Source organism: Lithobates pipiens, unplaced genomic scaffold (genome assembly GCF_037356315.1).
Source record: "Lithobates pipiens isolate NorthernLeopardFrog02 unplaced genomic scaffold, aLitPip1_a1.2 Scaffold_19, whole genome shotgun sequence".
NCBI lineage: Eukaryota > Metazoa > Chordata > Amphibia > Anura > Ranidae > Lithobates > Lithobates pipiens.
Genome location: NW_027507764.1, coordinates 238171543 through 238193278, shown reverse-complemented (window position 1 = coordinate 238193278; position 21736 = coordinate 238171543). Strand labels below are relative to the sequence as shown.

Below are 21736 nucleotides of genomic sequence, written 5' to 3'. Positions count from 1 at the left end.
CTCATGACAGATGGCGCTAATATGTGGCACTGATGACAGATGGCACTAATGCGTGGCACTAATGACAGATGGCACTAATATGTGGCACTGATGACAGATGGCACTAATTCATGGCACTAATGACAGATGGCACTAATACGTGGCACTGTTGACACATGACACTGATGACAGATAGCACTAATACGTGGCACTAATGACAGATGGCACTAATACGTGGAACTGATGACACATGACACTGATGACAGATGGAACTAATACATGGCACTGATGACATATGGCACTAATACGTGGCACTAATGACAGATGGCACTAATACGTGGCACTGCTGACACATGACACTGATGACAGATGGCACTGACAGATGGCACTGATACGTGGTACTGATGACATATGACACTGATAACACGTGGCACTGGGGACAGGTGGCACTGGGAGGCAGGTGGCACTGGAAGGCAGGTGGCACTGGAGACAGGTGGCACTGAGGCCAGATGGCACTGACAGGTGGCACTGGGGACAGATGACACGGACAGGTGGCACTGGGGACAGATGGCACTGACAGGTGGCACTGGGGACAGATGGCACTGACAGGTGGCACTGGGGACAGATGGCACTGATAGGTGGCACTGGGGACAGTTGGCACTGATGGTTGGCACTGGGGACAGGTGGCACTGATAGGTGGCACTGGGGTCAGGTGTTACTGGGGACAGATGGCACTGTGTTATGAGATTTTTCACTGACCGCTGCAACCGTTTGCTCAGAGGAGGGAGAGCTGGCGATGAGATATGATATCATATGTTTACATATGAGACCATCGCTCATTGGAAGTTCCGATCGCATGCTAAATGGACGCTGTGATTGGCCATTTAGCACGATCTGTGATTGGCTTTGTCCAAGAGACATGGCCAACACAGAATTTCCCCCATGCGCGCCCGCGGCGGTGCGCATTGGTAAAGTAAACAGGAGGACGTCCAGGGACGCCCTTCCGGCAATTGGCGTACGCGCTGTAGACGCCTTTTGTCTATAGCGCGGGCGCAAAGTGGTTGAGAACCAATTTAAAGAACTAAGCTACAAATTGAAGGGAAGGCCCTCCAAGTTGATATTCTCTGAAATATTGCCTGTGCCATGTGCAACACAGGAAAGGCAGGGGAATATTAGAGAATTAAATGCTTGGCTAAAGACCTGGTGTAAGAAGGATGGATTTAGGGTTTTAGAGCACTTGGCTGACTTTTCATTGGGATACAACCTATATGCTAAAGATGGTTTGCACCTAAATGGAAGGGGGTCTGCTGTGCTGGGGGAGAGGTTTATGGGAAGGCTGGAGGAGTATATAAACTGGGATTGAGGGGGGAGATAAATTAGATTATAACGGGGGAGACAAGTTAGACGGGGGTCAGCCCCTATCGGTGGGTGGAATGGGGAAAGATGGGGGGAGGGCTATGGCAGGTGATTTGAAGGTTCCCATGTTACAAGCAACCATTGGAAATGGTACTATTTGTACAGTGCCTTGCGAAAGTATTCGGCCCCCTTGAACTTTTCAACCTTTTGCCACATTTCAGGCTTCAAACATAAAGATATAAAATTTTTATTTTTTGTAAAGAATCACCAACAAGTGGGACACAATTGTGAAGTGGAACGAAATCTATTGGATTTTTGAAACTTTTTTAACTAATAAAAAAATGAAAAGTGGGGAGTATTTGTCCAGGGAGCAGGCAGGACCATGAAGCTTAGGGCATTGGTCAGGAAAGAATGGAGATCGCTTTGAAGCCTCCGCACAACCAGACCCTGTTCTGGGAACACAGAAAACCAAAAACTGTTTTTCTGAACTCAGAACACTATTCTGGACCCCCTCACATAAGGGAGACCCCTGTGTAGCAGGGTGAAAGATCAGTCCAAGGGGCAGGCAAAAACACGGTTCAGGTAAAAGGCAGAAATAGACGATAGGCAGAGGCATAGTCGATCCAGTCCAGGGTCAGTTCACGTGAAAGGCAGAACAATGCAGAAAAAAAAATACATTTGGGAAAAAACTGCAGTCTTGACCTGCACACCTGGCTGTGCTGTAAAAGGGGGGATCGTGGCTGACCCTGTGGTAGAAGGCAGCCACAATGGGTTTGCCAAGCATCTGGAAGCTGGGTTTGGGCCCTAATTCTTTAGTGTGCACTTGTACTGGGCCTTTCCTCCTGGGGTCTAGCAGCACTTGTACTGGGCCTCTCCTCCTGGGGTCTACCGCCATTGGCACTGCTGGTAGCTGCCTGGTGTTCAGACCATCTTCTTTTTGGATGGACTGCTTCCTCCTCTGATTCGGATCCCAATATGCTGCCTTCGGGGGGCTCATATTTTGAACCAGAATCAGATTCAGAACTGAGCAGTGAGAGCTCCTCGTTGCTCTCATCTGTCAGACTGAGTATTTGGTATGCCTCTTCTTTGGTGTACACCTTTCTGGACATAGTGGCTGTATGTAATCTGGTGGCAGGTACTCTGGTGGCGCATACTCTGGTGAGGTGGCGGGTACTCTGGTGGAGGGTACCCTGGTGAGGTGGCAGGTAATCTGGTGGCAGGTACTCTGGTGAGGTGGCAGATACTCTGGTGAGGCGGCGGGTACTCTGGTGAGGTGGCAGGTACTCCTGATGGACGGGTACTAGATGACAGGTACTCCTGATGACAGGTACTAGATGACAGGTCCTCTTTATTTAGGGGGCAATCTGGGCACAGTAGTTCATATATAGGGTACTGTAATATGTAACTCACTGTTAGCTAATCTCCTCCTCACACCAGATGGGTGTGTGAAGAGGAGAACCCAGCAACAGTGGTTATACACTGGTGTTTTGTTTACATTTAGGCTGCTTTCACACTGGGGCGGGAGCGGCGTCGGCGGTAAAGTGCCGCTATTTTTAGCGGCGCTTTACCGTCGTTTTAGCGGCGGTCTGCGGGCGCTAGCGGGGTGGTTTTAACCCCCACTAGCGGCCGAAAAAGGGTTAAACCGGCCCACCGGCGGTATTGCCGCGGTGTCCCATTGATTTCAATGGGTAGGAGCGGTATAGGAGCGGTGAATACACTGCTCCTTCACTGCTCCAAAGATGCGGCTAGCAGGACTTTTTTCAACGTCCTGCCAGCGCATCGCTCCAGTGTGAAAGCCCTCCGGCTTTCACACTGGAGGGAAAGGGGCCGGTTTTTTTCAGGCGCTACACAGGCGCTATTTTTAGCGCTGTAACGCCTGAATACCGCCCCAGTGTGAAAGCAGCCTTAGTGATCAGCTGTGATTGGGCACAGCCGGTCACGTGGTAAAGAGCCAATTTCAGTTGCTTTTTATCCTGATCGGGGCTGGGCTGTATCCAACGGAAAAGCTTCAGCCCCGGCGTGCAGCGCGGCTGCCGTACTCGCCGCTAAACAAGCAGCTCTGCAAAGTGACAAATCACAGCCAGTCACGCTGCTCCCGAAGCTCTGCCACCTGCCGCCGGTGCTCCATTACCCCCGAGGGACACACAGTAGCGGCGGAAAGCCGAGGACGTCATATGATGCTGACCCAGGATGGGAGATCCCAACTGTGGATGTTATTTGACTATGGCAGGGTATTGAAGTGGTTAACATGTATAGCGGCTGCAACTTTGCACTTGGTTAATTTAGGGTGGCCCTGATTGGTTCACACATTTGTATATCGTGATTTACTACTCCCCATGTTCCAATCCTGCATGGGTGTAGTACACATTACACAGAAAAAAAAACACAAAAAGAAAAACAGAACGCAAGACAAATCAAAATAAAACAAAAAAGACATAGAAGGGGAAGATGAAAAGAAATGGTAAAAACAAAGGTAAAGCAACCAGGAATGCACTCGGACATCACCTCGCTCGTCCCAACTCTAGTCCAAGTTCAAATCTTAGGATTCCATAAAAATATTTCACATTTCAGGGGATTCCCTGAACAACTTCCAAGGGAACCAGATTTTACTACATTGTTCATATGTGTTCAATTCAAGTGACAGGCGTGTCTCCATCCTCTGAATATGGCCAGAGGACAAGGGGGCACTCTTTATGAATGGAGGAAAAGAGATTTCATCTCCAAATACGGAAATGTTTCTTCACAGTAAGAGCTGGGAAAATGTGGAATAGACTCCCTCCAGTGGTGGCTCTGGCCAGCTCAGTAGATTGCTTTAAGAAAAGCCTGGATTATTTCCTAAATGTACATAATATAACTGGGTACTAACATTTATAGGTAAAGTTGATCCAGTGGAAATCTGATTGCCTCTGAGGGGATCGGGAAAGATTTTTTTACCCTGCTGTAGCAAATTGGATCATGCTTTGCTGGCTATAGGATTGGGTATGTGGGATTGTATGATTTTTTTTCTCTCTTTATTGGTTGAACTAGATGGACTTGTGTCTTTTTTTAACCTGACTTATGTGACTATGTAATGTATGACTGGAATGTTCCTTTGTAAAGGTTGGTCATTTTAATGCTTTATTGCTTAGCTTCAGCTCTTTACATTTTTAATAATTTTAAGATGTAATCATCAAAATGTAACTAAAATATGTTGCTTTAATCATAATCACACAATGCACAATTAAGAAAATTAGCTATAAAGACTGACAGCCTTTTAACCTTTCCCCTAAATAACTATATCAAGCTTTGCATTTTATAAACAGATAGATTTGTATTAAAACAAACAGTATTTTATAAACTTACTTCACATGTTCTTGTAAACATGACCACCATTTTAAATGCAAGTCTACATTTTATGAAAAAAGTAGGCCTTTCCAGATCAATTAAAAAACAGTGCAGAAGTTTACTTGCTACTGTTCTGTTTAAACGTACACATGCATTTAACTGCCTACTTCCTGAGCTCTAAACCACAAAAGGCACATAGGGGAGGAAAGTAAAAGAAATCATAATTTGTTTTTTTAAATATACAGTACCAACAGTAAAAAAGCAAGGTTCATTGGCTCCATAAAGGATGATGGGAAATTGGTTACAGATGACAAGGAGAAGGCAAATATACTAAATGCTTTCTTTTCCTCCATTTTTTTTACACAGGAAAAACCATGACTGTATTGTTAGTCACGCATCACAGGATGTAATCTTGTGGGTAATAGAAGCCGGGGTCCAGAAAAGACTAGAAAATCTTAACACAAATAAATCACCAGGACTGGATAGCTTACACGCAAGAGTTTTCAAATAACTTTTTATGGACAGTATACTGACAGGAATAGTATCGGTTGATTGGCAATAGGCCAACATAGTAACAATATTAAAAAAAGGGCTGAAATATAAACCTGGGAACTACAGACCAGTCAGTCTAACATTGATAGTATGTAAATTATTGGAGGGGATAATAAGGGATTATATCCAAGAATTTACTGATGAAAACAGTATCATTAGTAGTAATCAGCATGGTTTTATGAAAGGTTGTTCTTGCCAAAACAATCTGTTAACATTCTATGAGGAAGTGAGCTGCCATCTAGATAAGGGAAGACCAATGGATGTGGTATATCTGGATTTTGCAAAAGCATTTGATACAGTCCCCCATTGACACTTAATCTACAAACTGCAGTCTGCAGGCATGGACCATAGGGTTTGTACATGAATAGAAAACTGGTTCCAGTGGCATGTCCAAAGGGTGATGATAAATAGCAAATACTCAGATTGGTCTGCAGTGGTAAGTAGGGCACCCAAAGGCTCTGTGCTGGGATCAATTCTGTTTATTTTTTTCATAAACGATATAGAGGTTGGTATTAATAGCTCAATCTCAGTGTTTGCTGATGACACGAAAATAAGCAGGGCAATAACTTCACAGCAGGATATAGAAAATTTACAAGAGGACCTCAGTAAATGAATGGGGTTGGCAACTTCATGGCAAATGAGGTTTAATGTTGAAAAATGTAAACTAATGCACTTTGGGGCTAAAAATGTGAATGCTAGTTACTCACTAAGGGGATAACCTCTGGGGAAATCCAGGATGGAAAAAGATCTTGTGGTCCTAGTAAATACAATGACAAGCTGCAGCAAGCAAGGCTAGCTGAATATAAGCATGCAAAAAAAAGGGAATTTACTCCAGAGATAAAATTATAATCCTGCCACTTTATAAAACTCTGGTTCGGCCACATCTGGAGTATTCCATCCATTTCTGGTCACCAATTCTCAGAAGGGAGGTGCAGGAACTGGAGAGAGTTCAGAGAAGGGCAACAAAGTTAATAAGGGGACTGGAGGACCTCAGTTACGAGGAATGACTACAAGCACTAAACTTATTCTCTCTGGAGAAGATATGTGTAACGGCACCCCTAATATAAAGGGGGTTAACGCCGTTTACGATGTTCCCTCTCCTAGGCACACATCCACTCGCTACCAATATCCACAGCTAAACGACCCTTTCCTATAGGAGCCGACCCCTCTGGCAAAAAGACAAGACGCACTCTGTCTCTTCTGTAGTAGGAATGACTTTATTAATGAGAAACATTGTAACTTTATACACAATTCAAGGCACATGCTTTAACATGAACAAGGGCCCAGCTCCACCCACACATCCCAAGACTCAACACCTCATCCTGACATCTGCTAGGCTTCAAACGATCCCACCCAATACACATCTTTTCACAAAGGGTTGGCAGCCAGTCTGTCTGGCACTTTACAATACACACAAGGACAGACTTAAATGAACAATAGAAATGCAAAACAACTTAATTCCTCACAGCAATGATACTTAACCCCCATATACAGTATACATCCAATCTATATACAATGTATATACAGCCTTGAACATGGCTATCACAGACCATATCGGGGGTTTCTTTTATTCACCCTGTGTCCAAAGTGACCCCACTGTCACAATATGCTTGAGAGCAGATATGATAGGAATTTCCAAATATCTCAATGGAGTCTCTGGCATAGGGAATAAACTAATCAGTCTCAGTAAGTGTAATAAGACATGGGGCTGGAGGATTAGTGGTTTTGCCTTAAGCTACATGGGCAGTTTTTCACTGTCAGGGTGGTAAGGATTTGGAATTCACCGACATTTCACTTCAAACTCTTGGATGCGTATCTTAGTGAGCACAGTATACAGAGATACGGGAAATGATTATGAACACGCACACTTGCACAGGTTAAACGGGATGGACTGGTGTCTTTATTCAACCTTCTAACTATGTAAGGATTGGGGGTCTGCTGTAGTCATATGATCACTCCTAATGTTGCTTTGCCTCACAACCAGTATGCAAAATTTCTGTGGGTGTTCTGACAACTCTTTGCAATTTTCTGACAGTTTTCAGAAAGCTAGACAGTTGCATAAATAGAAACTCTATTTTTATATCTGAAATACATATTCACTATGAACCTCAGCTCTGTGTGGTGGTCATTATATGGGTTGTATTTTCTCAATTTTTTTTTTTAAGTATGAATAACATTTGATTGAGCAAAATGCCTGAGAACATTTAATTTGTCCCCGTTCACAGAAAAAAAATTACCAGCAGTTTGTTTTTTTGTGGACAAATAGCTATTTAACTTTATTTATAAAAACACCCCTAACTGTCTTATTAATACTGTAACCCTCCACCCTATGCAGTGTGAAATTGTGAATCAGTGTCGGAATTTACATACGTGTATGATACATACAGCATGTCAGCTGTATATATAGGGGCATATTCATAAAGCAATGAATGTGACATTCACCAAACTTTCATTAAAGCTGTTTCTTCAAGTGCAGTGATTGCTTCACTTTCAATCAATGTTAAGTAAATGTCATATTCTCTGCATTATAAAATATATTAGAGTGGACTTAAAGTGGTCTACAACAATGCTAGTAAATGCCACATCTGTGTAAAATATTTCTTTTTGCCAGTGCACCATTTCTCTATCCCCATAAAGACATTAGAATGTGTAATTTAATGAAGATGGAAATTCCGATGTGAGAACATCAAAATTATTTGCTAATCATTGTGTTGCATTCACCTAAAAATGGTCAATAAATGATGGCCAGTAAATTATAGGTGTGATATGCTTTCTTATTTTATTTCAAGACTAGTTTTATGAGGAAACTATAATTATGGCAATGCACAGCTGTCACAAAGGAAACATGCAGACTGCCATTGCTGATGTTTCCTTGTGAAAATGTTGGTTGCTTGGTTGTCATGCTGATGCACTTTCATAGCCAATAACCTGGAAAAAGTATTGAAATAAAGAATTCTAACCTTTACCAGTTCGGAAATACTGAAATACACAGCCAGACAACTACAATATCTTTTTCATAAAGAATATCTTTTTTTGATAGGTTTATTTAAATAATAGTATGGCTTGAGAAACCAATAATGCAAATGTTTCTATGTTAAATTTTTGCATGTAATGTTCTCTGTACAAAGTACATAAACATTATGATACTGTTTTTTTTACAGGAGCGTTTATGATCCCCTTCCTTATACTGCTGGTATTTGAAGGCATCCCACTTCTACATGTAGAATTTGCAATTGGACAACGTCTAAGAAAAGGCAGCGTGGGAGTATGGAGCTCCATTCACCCAACACTAAAAGGAGTTGGTAAGCTTTATTACTAAGAATTTAGGAACAAGAAACATAAATTAACAAATATACATAACATTTATGAAGGCATTGGCAAAAATTTTATGTAAAGTTGTCTTCCTTTGTGGTCCTCAAGAACATTGTGCAACCATTTGGTGTGTATCCATGCTTCCAGTTAGCTGCACATCTGTGACCTATTATACTTGTAATAAAGCAAATTGTATTGTTTATAATGGAAAATAATTTGGTTTACATATTTTGGTTTATATAAGCGTTCACACCTGTGTGCAAATTGCTGCATAGTTTATTACTCTTTTGTCAAGGTTTGTGACGTTAAAGCCCACCACAACTCAATGTTCCCAATAAACATCAGTTGTCTGTATTAAATTAAACAGACAGCAAGATATGTGCCAACCCTAAAAAACACAAGAGTGCTGGACCTGCCTGGTTCTGGCTTGATGCTGGCAAAGTTGCACACATAGTATTTTGATCTTTCCTCCTGCACTACAGCAAATGATAGACCCCACTCACAGGAAGAATTTACAAGTTAGATTTTTTGCCTCATAGTGAACACCCCTGTCCCACATATGTGTTTATTATTCCCTTGAATTTCAGGAATGACCCAATCATTGCTAGTAATGCTTAAAGTGTTACTAAACCCACAACAGTAAAGTGTTACTAAACCCACAACAGTAAAACTCCCCCTACAAGCATTAACCAGACACTGGTAGAAGTCATAAGACTGCTATATACTGCGGATGAGAAAAGGTATTTAGCAGTTTATATTTACTAACTCAATTGCATTTCTATGTTCTGTGTGCTGTGGTAGACCAGATATAGTGAATTCAGGGTCCTAAGTTTAGTAACACTTTAAAATCAAGAACATTGCCTGTTATCTTTGGGACATTTACCTTAGGGTATGTAGCAAAAGTGAACTGACATTATCTTGATGCAAAATTGATGCAAAATTGATGCAAAATAGAAACATTCAATAATAATGTCCTGTAATAGGTACAATGGGCAAAACCAAGACACATGTCAAGCTGCCTATTATATGAAGGTGAAGTTCTCTAGTAACCTTGGTGATTATATGGGTTTGTGATCATAGAGGGAGGCAATATATGATAGCTGGGGCTGCAGGACTGCAACTGTTAAAAGGCAGGACAGTCTAACAAAATGAATAAAAGGATTAAAGGTAAATTCAAGTAAGTGATACTAGTGTAATTTTTGTAAAAACATTTTACATACGTTTGGCTTAAGTATCATTATGAATTATTCAGCCCATAATATGGACATGGGTGAAATCAATTTATTCCAGAAAATCAAATATAAAGCATTTTTAGAAGAGACCACTCTCCCTCATTTTCAAGTGTGTAATTGAGTGTAGATTTCAGCTTGCTTTATAAACACAGCAATTTAACATCAAATGGAATTTACAAACTTTTTCTTTTAGATTTTTTATTACTAAAGGCTCATTTACACTTGCTTTGGCTTCAACACATATTAACGGCTAGTTTACACTTGCTTCAAAACAAGGCTTCGGACAGGCTTTGTTAAAGCTCTCTGAATGCTAGTCAAGGCTCCTGTCACTAAATAAAATGGTTAGCATACAGTCCTGTTTACACCTTGCTTTTGCTTTGCTTTGGCTTCGCTTCAAAAATTATACCCCATGTAGCTTTAGTGGTGCTTTAGTGGTGCCTTCAAAAAATGTAAGGGTAGCATAAGGACGGCTAAGATAGAACATGAAAGACACATAGTGGAGGAGAGTAAAAAAGAATCCCAAGAAATTCTTTAAGTATGGAAACAGTAAAAAAGGGAGGACAGACCATATTGGCCCCATAAAGAATGACATCTGGTTACAAAGGATGGGGAGATGGTGAAGGTATTGAATTTATTCTTCACCTAAGTCTTCACAAGGGAATCGGGGGGCTTCAGTAACCATAACTGCAGTGTTTATCCTCATGACACATCACAGGAAGCACCTCCAAAATTAGAAGAAAAGAGGTTTAACCTTAAACTATGTAGAGGATTCTTTATTGCAAGAGCGGCAAGGATGTGGAATTCCCTTCCACAGGCGGCAGTCTCAGCAGGGGGCATTGATAGTTTCAAGAAACTATTAGATAAGCTCCTGAAGTACCGCAACATACAGGGATATACAATGTAATACTGACATATAATCACACACATAGGTTGGACTTGATGGACTTGTGTCTTTTTTCAAGCTCACCCACTATGTAACCTACTATGTAACTATGCAGAAGACATATCTCAACTATTATCCGACTGCCCATAGAAGTCAATGGGCGGCCCGCTTGGATCCGTCTGAAAAATGGACTGGCGGATCTGAGCGGGCCAATCATGCGAAAGGGGCCTTAGAGTTCAGGGTCCTTCCATTTGACTTCAGTATTTAAATAAAGCAACTATCAACAACTCATTTAGGGATTCAAATCATTTCAGGGATGAAAAACTCCTTTGTGACCCTTGCCCAAGGATCTTTATTCTTTGAATTTGTTTGTAAATAAATAGAAATAAGGTAATAATGAAAAAAAAATGTTTTTTATGCTTATCTTTTAGGAATTGCATCAATGCTGGTGTCTTTTTTGGTGGGTTTATATTACAATACCATTATAGCCTGGGTTATGTGGTACTTTTTCAACTCATTCCAAGAACCTTTGCCATGGAGTCAATGTCCACTGAATGCAAACCAAACAGGTAAAATCTTTAGAATATTTTTGTACATTTAAAGAAACTATTCAGTATTTTCAATGCTCACACAATCATTGTTATTACCGCTACCTGGAAATACAGCAATCTTTTACATTCCTGCATGCTAGTCATACCAAACTTTTCTGATGATACAGTATTTCATATATTGCACATATTTTTAGATTCTTCCTCTAGCAACAATTTTTATATAAGGCATTATATACCTAACTAGTTAAACAACTAGTTAGATAAATAATTTATGGGATAAACCATTTTTGCAAGTGTTTCATAGCATACAACTTGACTCTTGTTTGCATCATTATTAGGGCCAACTTGTTTGCTAGAAGATATACTGCTACTTATTTTAAAAATTGGATGTCAACTTATTTCAGACTGAATCCTAACAAGACTAAAACGAGTTTCAGATTTGAAGTCCCACAGAAAGTGGAAATCCTATGTACTTCATAAATAATCAGTGCAGCGCTACATCTATAAATAAATAAAAAACAAATTCCAAAAATACATAAATAATTTACAGAATATACATATGAAACACACTCATATGGCATCAATAGAGTCCAATATCATAAAAATAATCCATAACACATCAAAGATGTAGGGATAAGAGAATAGAAAAAAAAAGAAAATAGATGAAGATCCCCACAATTTGTGACAAGTGTGCTTGGAAGCTTCTCATCTAAGTGCATCCATATCAGTGCCTCTACCATAGACAATACAGGCCGCTCACCTCCTTTTGTGGACCTCTGAATCAACAGATAGGTCAAACAAGCCTTCCTATAAAGGGTGTAATGGATGATTATTGCATCTGTGGGGATCCGATTTCACTACGATTATTCCGCTCCAGACAGCCAGCTGATTCCCAGACAGGACAGGATCGTTATACCATATAAAATCAATACAAAATATATAGTGCTCTATGTATGGTTCAAAGCGTTTTAATAACCAGAAAAATTCATTTACAAGCAAGGCACACATGTTGCTTCTCAGAGAGACAATGAAAGAAAGGTGGCTGCAGATGCTGTGACAGAGTTCTCCCGTACGTATATCGTCCCAGTGGGCGGGACTTCTTCAGCGGTTACGGAGACTCATACACCATCACACTTAAATAACCACCACCTAATCGGTTACCACAAGTGAACCACCTCCTCTAGTTATCAGTTGCCATAGTGACCAGGATGTTAAGCCTTACTTAATCAGTTGCCATTGAAACCTATACACTAATCTAGCTCGGCATAATGGGCACCCAATTGATATAAAGGGGTGCAGTACCCACCTTGATACTTGTTTAAGTGGATATAGAGAGAACTACGCTGGTTAGATATGCTATGTCGCATTGTTATTGTACACAATTTTTAACTGTATGAAAACTTACATGTACCATTTTGGACAATTGTTGTATCATGCCTTGACTTTCCTCTCAATAAAGGAACATTTTGAAGTAGTGTTACGAGGCAGACATTCACCATCAACAAGTCGGACATAATGCTACAGAGGAGCAGAAATAACAAGTTAAAAATTTAATGTTAAAAAGGCTAGAGCAGGGAGGGTTTAGAAATCTTGTTTTTTGCTGTCTGTATCATTGCTGGGATCTAGCTTGCTCATATTTTTTTGGCAATATATAAGCAGTATTGTCACTATTCTACATCTAGAGCTGCTAGGCTGTACTTGTCCTGGGCATAGATTGATAGTTCTGCTTTCTCAGGCTCTTCCTAAGGTCATTGCCATAGGTGTGTACAGCCTATTGCATTAGGGTGTGCACACCAAAGCTCAAAGCCCAAAGCTGTGGTGGAAGGTGGGTGGCGGTGGATGGAGGGTGTGGCCAAATTGCATTAACAGTGGTAGGGGCTTAGAGAAACATGTTTAAAAAAACAAAAGCCCTCCTGTACCCATAAAATATGCTTTAGGTCCTCTCTTTTTTCCCAGTGGGTTGCTTTCACACTGATGCAGTGGGGTTTTCCCACACCATGGGTGCAGTGCAGTGTACGCATGGTTTTCGTATGGGTTAGCCATGGTTTGCCATAAACTTCTATTATGTCTAACGGTTTTGGTGCACTTTCTGAAACATAAAACTGAAAGCGTAGTTTTCCCTGCGCACATTTATGGTCAGTGCTATTGTTTCCTCCTGCAGGCTGTTGGGGAGTATCCCTGTTAATAGTATTAGAAGATACAATAATCTAAGTTATGAATATTTATGTCTCCTTTAACAACCACTAGGAGGTGTATTTCTAGTGGTACATGCTGGGAAAGTATATAAATATTTGTGGTGACCTTGGAAACCTCTCTTCCTCTCAAGCCTGTGGACTGGGGAGGGTGTGTTGCTGAGGTTCCCCACCTCCCAGGCCTGCTGTTTAGGTGATGGTGGGCTATGCCCAAGTCTGGAGCTTGAAGCTTGCAGCTAGAGGCTAAATCCAGGGTGCATGGGTGCAGGAAGATGATTACCTAGATTGGGGCAACAGGGGTTCTCCATTTCCTGAAGAGCTGGATACAAGATATAGCGATTGCAGAGATTTCTAGTGGTGTATCCAAGGAATACAGGTGCTGCATTCAAAATGCTTTACAGTCTGGGGAATAGAGAGTGCCGGTGTTCTGCCGTATAGTGTCCGGCCATGAAATAGTGTCTGCTCCGTACTGTGCATGCGCAGTACGGAGCAGACGAAGCTTTAGAAAATCTCCGAAGCTGAACGGCGCCTGCGCTGTGAGTGGAGGTGGTAGCCCCACCTTCCAAGCGGACATAGGGTTTGTGAATTTTAGAGGGCCCTTCGCGGGCGAGCTTCGCTCGCCACGCTTCGGGCTCAGCCTCGCTGCGCTCGGCTTTTTTTTATTCCTACTCTATGTCCACTTGGATAGTGGGGATAGAACCTGGACTCACGGCGCAGGCGCCGTTCATCCTCGGCAATTTTCGGAATCTGTGTTGCTGTGTACTGCGCATGCGCAGCACGCAGCGGACACTATCCGATGGAGGACGTTATTTGACAAGACACCGGTTCAACTTAACGGTCCTTCTTCTGTATTAACTATAGGTTCAGAGCATTTCTTTAATGGTCTTTTTGGGTATCTCATTCCCTAACCTCCCTCTCACTGAGTTTTTTCATCTTATACTAAATTCTGGTAAACTGCCTAAAGTGACTGCTCAAAGTGACTACAGCGATTCAAGGATTCCATCCTGAGGTGAAATGCTAGCCCATAGAGCCACCTGGGGAGGTCCCTCACTACTGCCTAGGGGAGGACCAATAAACTTTAACAATATTCCCTGTTAATATATGGTCATGGTATACTCTGTATATCATTGATCTATATTCTTGAAGTGTATTACATGTTTTTTTGAAAGCTGATACTTAATCAATGATGAATGGTAGTAATAGATTAATGTTTCTTCACCAGTGACCTACTTTTTATATTGGATGTAATTTTTCAATATGGACATTAGAGGGTGATATTTTGTAACAAATACCTGCAATACATATTGTTCTAATTACATACAGAGCGTGTTGATGTGGAGCAACACTTCCCTTGCAACTTAGTAAAAATAGGTTGTTTATTTCTGTTTTTTCATATTAACTGGTAACACTTTTTCATCATCATTTCATTTGAAAAAAGATTTCATTCACCTAGAAATGACTATTTGTATTAACTGGAAGTGGAAGGCTAAAAGCCTAACTGCATAGCTCCCCAATTTAGAACTTGAGATGAGATGAGGGAGTAGGTCTCACCTACTCTCAGTATACAAAACATAGTACTCCCCGGTAGGCACAAAATACTCCTTAATTACAGTGGCCTAAACGACAGTCTTACGGGCATAAATATGCATCAGTACAAAGCATCATTTTTAAAAAATTGAATAAAAATATAAACAGCTGACATTTTGTCTGGTCCTACCTTAAAGAAGATGTTAATTGATTAAAGTGGAACTTTATTCTGAAAATTAAGTCTTGATAGACCACTTCAGGTGGATCCCTTTGCAGGTATAGCTATGTAAAATATTAAAAATAAGTGCTTATACTGATTAAAATCCAGTAATGTACTGTACAAGCTCTATTGCTCTCTATTCATGGCACTGTGCCTAAAATCAGAGTCACTAGAGGCTGATCAGTTGATAGCTGTAAGATTTACTGTTGCTGAAGGGACAAGAAAGCAAAAGGATTGAGACTGTGCAGAGGGAACACAGATTAGGGAGAAAAAAAAGAAAAGCAGGAGAGGTGACAGGACAAACTCTGCTGCCAGGGAAGTTATAGTTACAAGGACGGTATCTTATCTTATCTCCCTGATATTCTGTTCTTTCTTCATCATTGGCAGCTTCTGAACTTCAGTACTGTAAAGCTTCAGGCAGTTTTCCTCTCTCACTTCCCCAAGACTGGAAATTTACATATTTTAATTACAGGAAGTGACTTATAGTTTTTAAAACCAATGAGAGGGGGAGAGTTTCCAGTAAGGAAGTGACTGCTCTGGGCTTCAACAAAATGGTGATATCTAGCAAGAAGAAACAGGAGCAATGCTGGAGGCAATTTACAAGCACACACTAATTTTCGTAGCAAAATTGATAACGTGGAATGTATGTTCTTTTGTTATAGAACATTCATTGTTATCCAACTATTATGGGTAAAGTGCCGCTTTAATATAGTGGGGGATCGCATAGCAACCAGCAATTGTTAGGCTACTTTCACATTGAGGTGCTCTACAGGTGCTGCAGTGATAAAAATATCGCCCATATAGCGCCTGTAAAGCGCCTCTCCTGTGTCTCCAGTGTGAAAGCCCTCGGGCTTTCACACTGGAGCTGTGCGCTTGCAGGATGGTTGAAACAGTCCTGCAAGCTGCATCTTTGCATCGCTATAGGAGCGGTGTATTAATCGCTCCTAAAGCGCCCCTTCCCATTGAAAAAAATGGGGCAGCACCACAAACCTGCCGGCAAAGCGTCGCTCAAGACCAAGACCACTCGCATTTGCATCGGCTCAAGGAGCGAGCGGGGGGAGCGTGCGTGTGCCTCTGGAGGTGCGCAAGCATCCCCTAGTGGCCGTTTATGTTACCGACGTAACATAATGGCGATTCTCACAGCCAGGCCATGTTGCCGCAGTACAACTGCAGCAGCTGAGACCTAACAAACACAACAGACCAGACAACATATATAAATGTAGCACTGGCTCCTGAAGAGGACACGCTATGTGTTTTCAAATTTAAGGTTACACCTAAACTACAGTTTGGTTTGGGTACAATTGTCTTAATTTGGACTTCAGTATCAGTCTGACTGGACTATGAGATGTTCAACCTGGCCACAGGGGGCACTGTCTCTTCTGGCAGGTCTAGTCGGGTGCTTAAGTTACTCTCTCTCTGAGCCCACCCAGTGGAAGTGGCGTTCTTGCTGTACTTTCTGGGAGAGGGCATTTAAGATGCGGTTGTCACGTGATTTGGGGTTTCAGTCCAGAAGGATGTACTGACTTCATGGTCCTGGTCCTCCTGACCAGCCCCCAGGAAGGCTATGGCCTGGGGTGCGGATCCACCCGATCTTGTTGCCTCGGGGCTGGCTAGCCCAAGGAAAGGAAACTAAAGGAGGATTCTGAGGTGTTTGGGTGCCGTCTCCAGTTTGGGAGAGACCCAGTGACTTCACGCTATCCAGGGGAGGACTCTCCAGAAGAAGGCCACGTATGGGTTGATTACTTAGCAAGTTCCTGGAGGAGCTGAGATACCCAAGAGAATCCGGTCTTGTGGATATCGCCAAGCTGGCTGAAAGATCCAGGTAACACATGAGTGTTCAACAAGTTTAGTTTTCTTACGTGTTCTACAACAACATTTGTAGCAGACACTTATCCTTGTATGTTCTACAACAACGTCTGTGGCAGAGACTTGTTCCTGAGTAAGCACCTTGTTGGCTGCTAGGCCTTGTGAGAGAGGGACTGTCCAACTTGAGTGAACAACAAGTTGCGAATGGCTATTCTCTGGATGAAGTCAAAGTAAGCAAGTTCTTCAATATTGACTTTGACACTAAGAGTACCTGTACTTCCTTTCCAACCCTCTGATCCCATTTTATGAGACTGTTCATTGTCTACGTTTCTCAAATAAAATCCATTTAAGTGGATCTGTTGTCAGTCTCTCAAGTAACTACCACGGGACACCCCTAGATGTAAAGTGAGGAGAAATAAGTTAACAGTAAGCCCCATCTAACCAGCAGCTCCTTTGGGGGTTTGTGCTACATAAAAAGAGAGAAAAGTGCAAATACATTGTTCAAAATATCAAAAAATATATATATAGACAAATCAATGACCAGTATCCAAATATGAAATACGGATACAATATCACAATAGACTAATAATGGTGAAATATTATATAAAAATAAACTTGTACAACTGAACCATTATTAAATTAAATCTGTCATATACTATAAATAAAAAACAAAAGTATTAAGAAAAAAGCAAAAATTATTAATCTAAATATATACATCAAGGAGCTGTTAAAAAACTGAATCTTAGAGACCTTGGCGGTCTTAGGTGGATGGCCGCTCTGAAGAAACAGATCACCAACTTATCCACGGCCCACTGAGTACCAGTGAAAACCGAGATAGCAGACACATGGGCCTTCAAAGTGCTTGGGGAGAGGCCTAGTTCCAATCCCGCCTGGAGGAACTCCAGACCCTTGGTGAATCTAGGAAAAAATGTATGCAAATTCCACAAACTTATTCCAAGTTCTGGTATAGGCATTGTTGGTACTGTCTTTCCTGGCTTTCATTAGGGTACTCGTGACTCTGGCTGAGCAACCCAGACTGATAAGCCTTCTCCTCTCAAGACCCAGGCCATCAATTTCAGGCTCTCTCGGGCCAGGTGGCAGATTGACACATGCTTCAGCAGGTCTGACATTACTGGTAGAGGGTGTGGTTCCCTGATGCTCAATGAGAGAAGCAGAGGATACCAAGGTCTCTTCGGCCAGTCCAGTACTACTGCCAGAATGGACACCTTCTCCTGCCGCAACCTGCGTAAAAAGAGGAGGATCACCAGGATCTATGGGAAGGCATATGCCGTTCTGAAATGACATTCTGCTGTTAGGGCATCCACCCCCATTGCTTGCAGGTGATTGGACTTGGCAAAGAACCGTGGTAGTTTGGTATTGGTCGAAGAAGCAAGCAGATCCATTTCCAGAAGGAAGGCCCATGCCACCAGGTTTCCAAAAAAAATGTGGTGACAGGGCCCACTCGTTATCCAAATCTGCTCTGGACAGGTAGTCTGCTTCAGTGTTCAGATGACCAGGCATATACACTGCTGTTAGCATCTGTAAGTTGGCTTGAGCCCAATCCATGATCAGGGTCACCTGTCTCAGGAGAGCACTTCTGCGAGTGCCTCCCTCTCTGCGGATGTAAGCCACTGTCATTACATTGTCTAGCTTCAAAAGGATGGGCTCTCCTTGAATCTGACTCTTGAATGCCAGGAGGGCCTGGAAGGCTGTTCTCAATTCCAATATATTGGCACCTACCTGGCAGCCTGAAAAGTCCAATGGCCTTGGGCCCAGTGGCCTTTGCATAGGGCACCTCAGCCCATTACGCTGGCATCCGACTGGACTATTTTCCAAAATAGAAAATAAACTGCGCTCAGGTGAAAGCAAAAAAAAATTATAAAAATAAATAAAACTAAAATAAAGGCTGCAGCTCTAAGTGAGATACACACACTAAAGTAAACTATAGAGAGATTTTGAAAGCTGTGCCACAACCCCTATTACCTAACCAAATCAATATAAATTAATAAATAAATAGGTGAATACTTGATATGCACAAAACAAATATATGAATAAATGTATAACACATAAATAGATAAATTACATTAATTTCACATAGATTAATTAAACAGAAAATCGTAAATAATAAATAAATCAGCTTGAATAAAGCCAGAGCTAAAAATAGAGTCCTCTATATATTCTTATAAGGACACCACGGTGAATCCAGATGAAACAGCAAACCAGTGCCCGTCACCGAGAAGTGGATGCGCTTACCAAATAGAAATCAAAATACAGCCTTAATAGTAAATCATCTGTGTCTTTCTCCATACATCAGACGCTAATGGATCAGCTATCCCCAGTATGTGGCGGCATCGCACAAATAACTTCCACGGTCAGCAATCCAAAATGCCGCTAACATTGACTCAAAAAAGAAGAGGATGCCCTCATAGTGTAAAACCGCTCAGGCAATTTATTAAACTATAGACAATTGCACTTACATTAAACATCCATTTAAAAACAGCACAGAAAATTTTCAAAAAGCCGGCCGGCATTCAGAAGCCCGTCCTCCCCTCATATAGCGTGGTGGCGTCACTGCGTGCATTCTCAGACGTGTTTCGTCACAAATGACGTTGTCAGTGTTCCCCATTGACAACGTCATTTGTGACGAAACAAGCGTGGATCGCCCCTAACAGGCACAGTGATCCTCCGCTCTAAGGAGAGAGACACAGCATGCCGCCCAGCTCCCCCAAAGCTGACTGTCTAAGGCAGCATGCAGCCGCCCAAGGATCAGCAGCAGGGCTCCCTGACAAGGTTGCTATTAGCAGCCTAGGAAGCAGCGTCCAGCAGCAGACAAATCTGGACGGACAGCCAGCACTTTATACCGGCTAGGAGGGGAGACACTTATGCCGCGTACACATGACCAGACTTTTCAACGGACTAGCTCCGACAGTCTTCCCGACGGACTTTCGGCGGAGTTCCAACAGACTTTCCTAACGAACGGACTTGGCCACACACTATCACACCAAAGTCCAATGGATTTGAACGTGATGACGTACGACCAGGCTAGAATAAGCATAGCGTCGGTTTTCGTCCGTCGGACTAGCATACAGACGAACTGATTTTTTGACCAGACTTGAGTCCGCCGGATGGGACATTAGTCTTGACCTAGGAGGAAGAAAAAGGAATGCTGAGGCTGAGGTGAGCGGAAAATTTATAGTCCTGATAACGTAGGGGGTGGGCGGGGCCTCACCCAGCTGTGCTGACATGAAGCCGTCAGGAAACAGGAAACCAAAGACAAAAAATAGAAGAAAAAGAAACCCCCCAACAAAAAGAAGAAGAAAAGAAACACACAAAATTTGTCATTCTATAAGAATGTCACTATAAATATATACTGTATAAATATATGTGACCCATATGTGAGTTACAACCAACAATGTTGTTAGAACCAAGCTGTATAGTGAAATAAGAATGTGTGTGTGTGTGTGTGTGTGTGTGTGTGTGTGTGTGTGTGTGTGTGTGTGTATATATATATATATATTGTGAGGGGTTAGCTCGGCAGCGGGTGTGTGTGACCCCCTGGATGGGTTCACAACACAAAATCAGGCACAGCAGACAGCGTTGTAGGTGCAAAAAAAACAAAAGATGCGGTTTATTTATGCTACATTCAGTGAAACATATAACAGCCAAACAAAAATAAAACATGAAAATAAATCCTGGTCAGCTTGACCTCTAATTACACACTTAGATTCCCTATCTAACAACTGAGTGCAGCCTTGTGCTGCACCAGTCCCTGTCTCTGTTGTAGAGGTTTGCCACACAGGCGTTAACTCACCGCACAGAACAGGTGTCACACTCCCCAGTCTATACAACACAAAACTGGTTCCAGGATGGAGCATCTCCCTAAGCATGCTGGGGTTTTTTGTAGAGGTCTTAATGAGCCCACTTACTTCAGCTGGGCTCATTAACTCTTCCCCTCTAGTTGTACAAGTCTGCATAAAGCCTGAATCTAGGGCACACATATTTCCCATCCTGGATACAACCAGGTGACTTTACCTGCCTGCTGCCACAATATATATATATATATATATATATATATATATATATATATATATATATATATATCTGTACATAGACAGACAGAAACTAAATATGGAAGAATGTGTTATTGGACAAGTTGGCTGCACTAAAATTGATACTCTATTCAAAACTGTGAGGCCGCGTACACACGCGCGGACTGTTCGCCCAACTTTGTCCGCTGAACAGTGTTTGGGCGGACAGTCCGCTCGTGTGTGGGCTTTCAGCGGACAGTTTCAGCGGACAGTTGGACGGACAAGGTTTTTCGGAAATTCCGTAAAACTGTCCGCTGAAACCTTGTTTCAGCGAACAGTCCGCTCGTGTGTAGGCTTGTTCGTCAAACAAAGTTGCGCGCATGCTCAGAAAGGATTTTCACGCCGAAAGCTATAATGCAGTGTATAGGACGTCGTATTTTTCGTCCCGTCGTACGTGCCGTTCACGTCATCGCGCACGGTTTCAGCAAACTGTTCGTCCGTCGTGTGTGGCCATGTCCGTCCATGCTAAGTTTGAGCGGACTGTTTGCCGAAACTGTTGGACGGACAAAGTTGGGCGAACAGTCCGCGCGTGTGTACGCGGCCTCACAGTCCCACTATAAGTTGCTGATTGTCGGCATTACTAGTTAAAAAAAAAAAAAACTTTCAGTATATATACCATAGTTTGTAGATGCTATAACTTTCACGCAAATCCCGTATATTTTTTTTTCACCAAAAATATGTAGCAGAATACATATTGGCCTAAATTTAAGAAAT

General features: G+C 42.1%; 1 protein-coding gene across 1 annotated transcript in view; it reads left to right on the top strand.

Moving 5' to 3' along the window:
* Nucleotides 1–21736, top strand: part of SLC6A19 (solute carrier family 6 member 19) — a 116179-nt gene that overhangs the window by 24937 nt on the left and 69506 nt on the right. Inside the window, exons 2-3 of the mRNA XM_077491821.1 lie at nt 8373–8513; nt 11070–11207. Coding sequence (XP_077347947.1) covers nt 8373–8513; nt 11070–11207 — 279 coding nt within the window. The remainder of the gene's footprint in view (nt 1–8372; nt 8514–11069; nt 11208–21736) is intronic.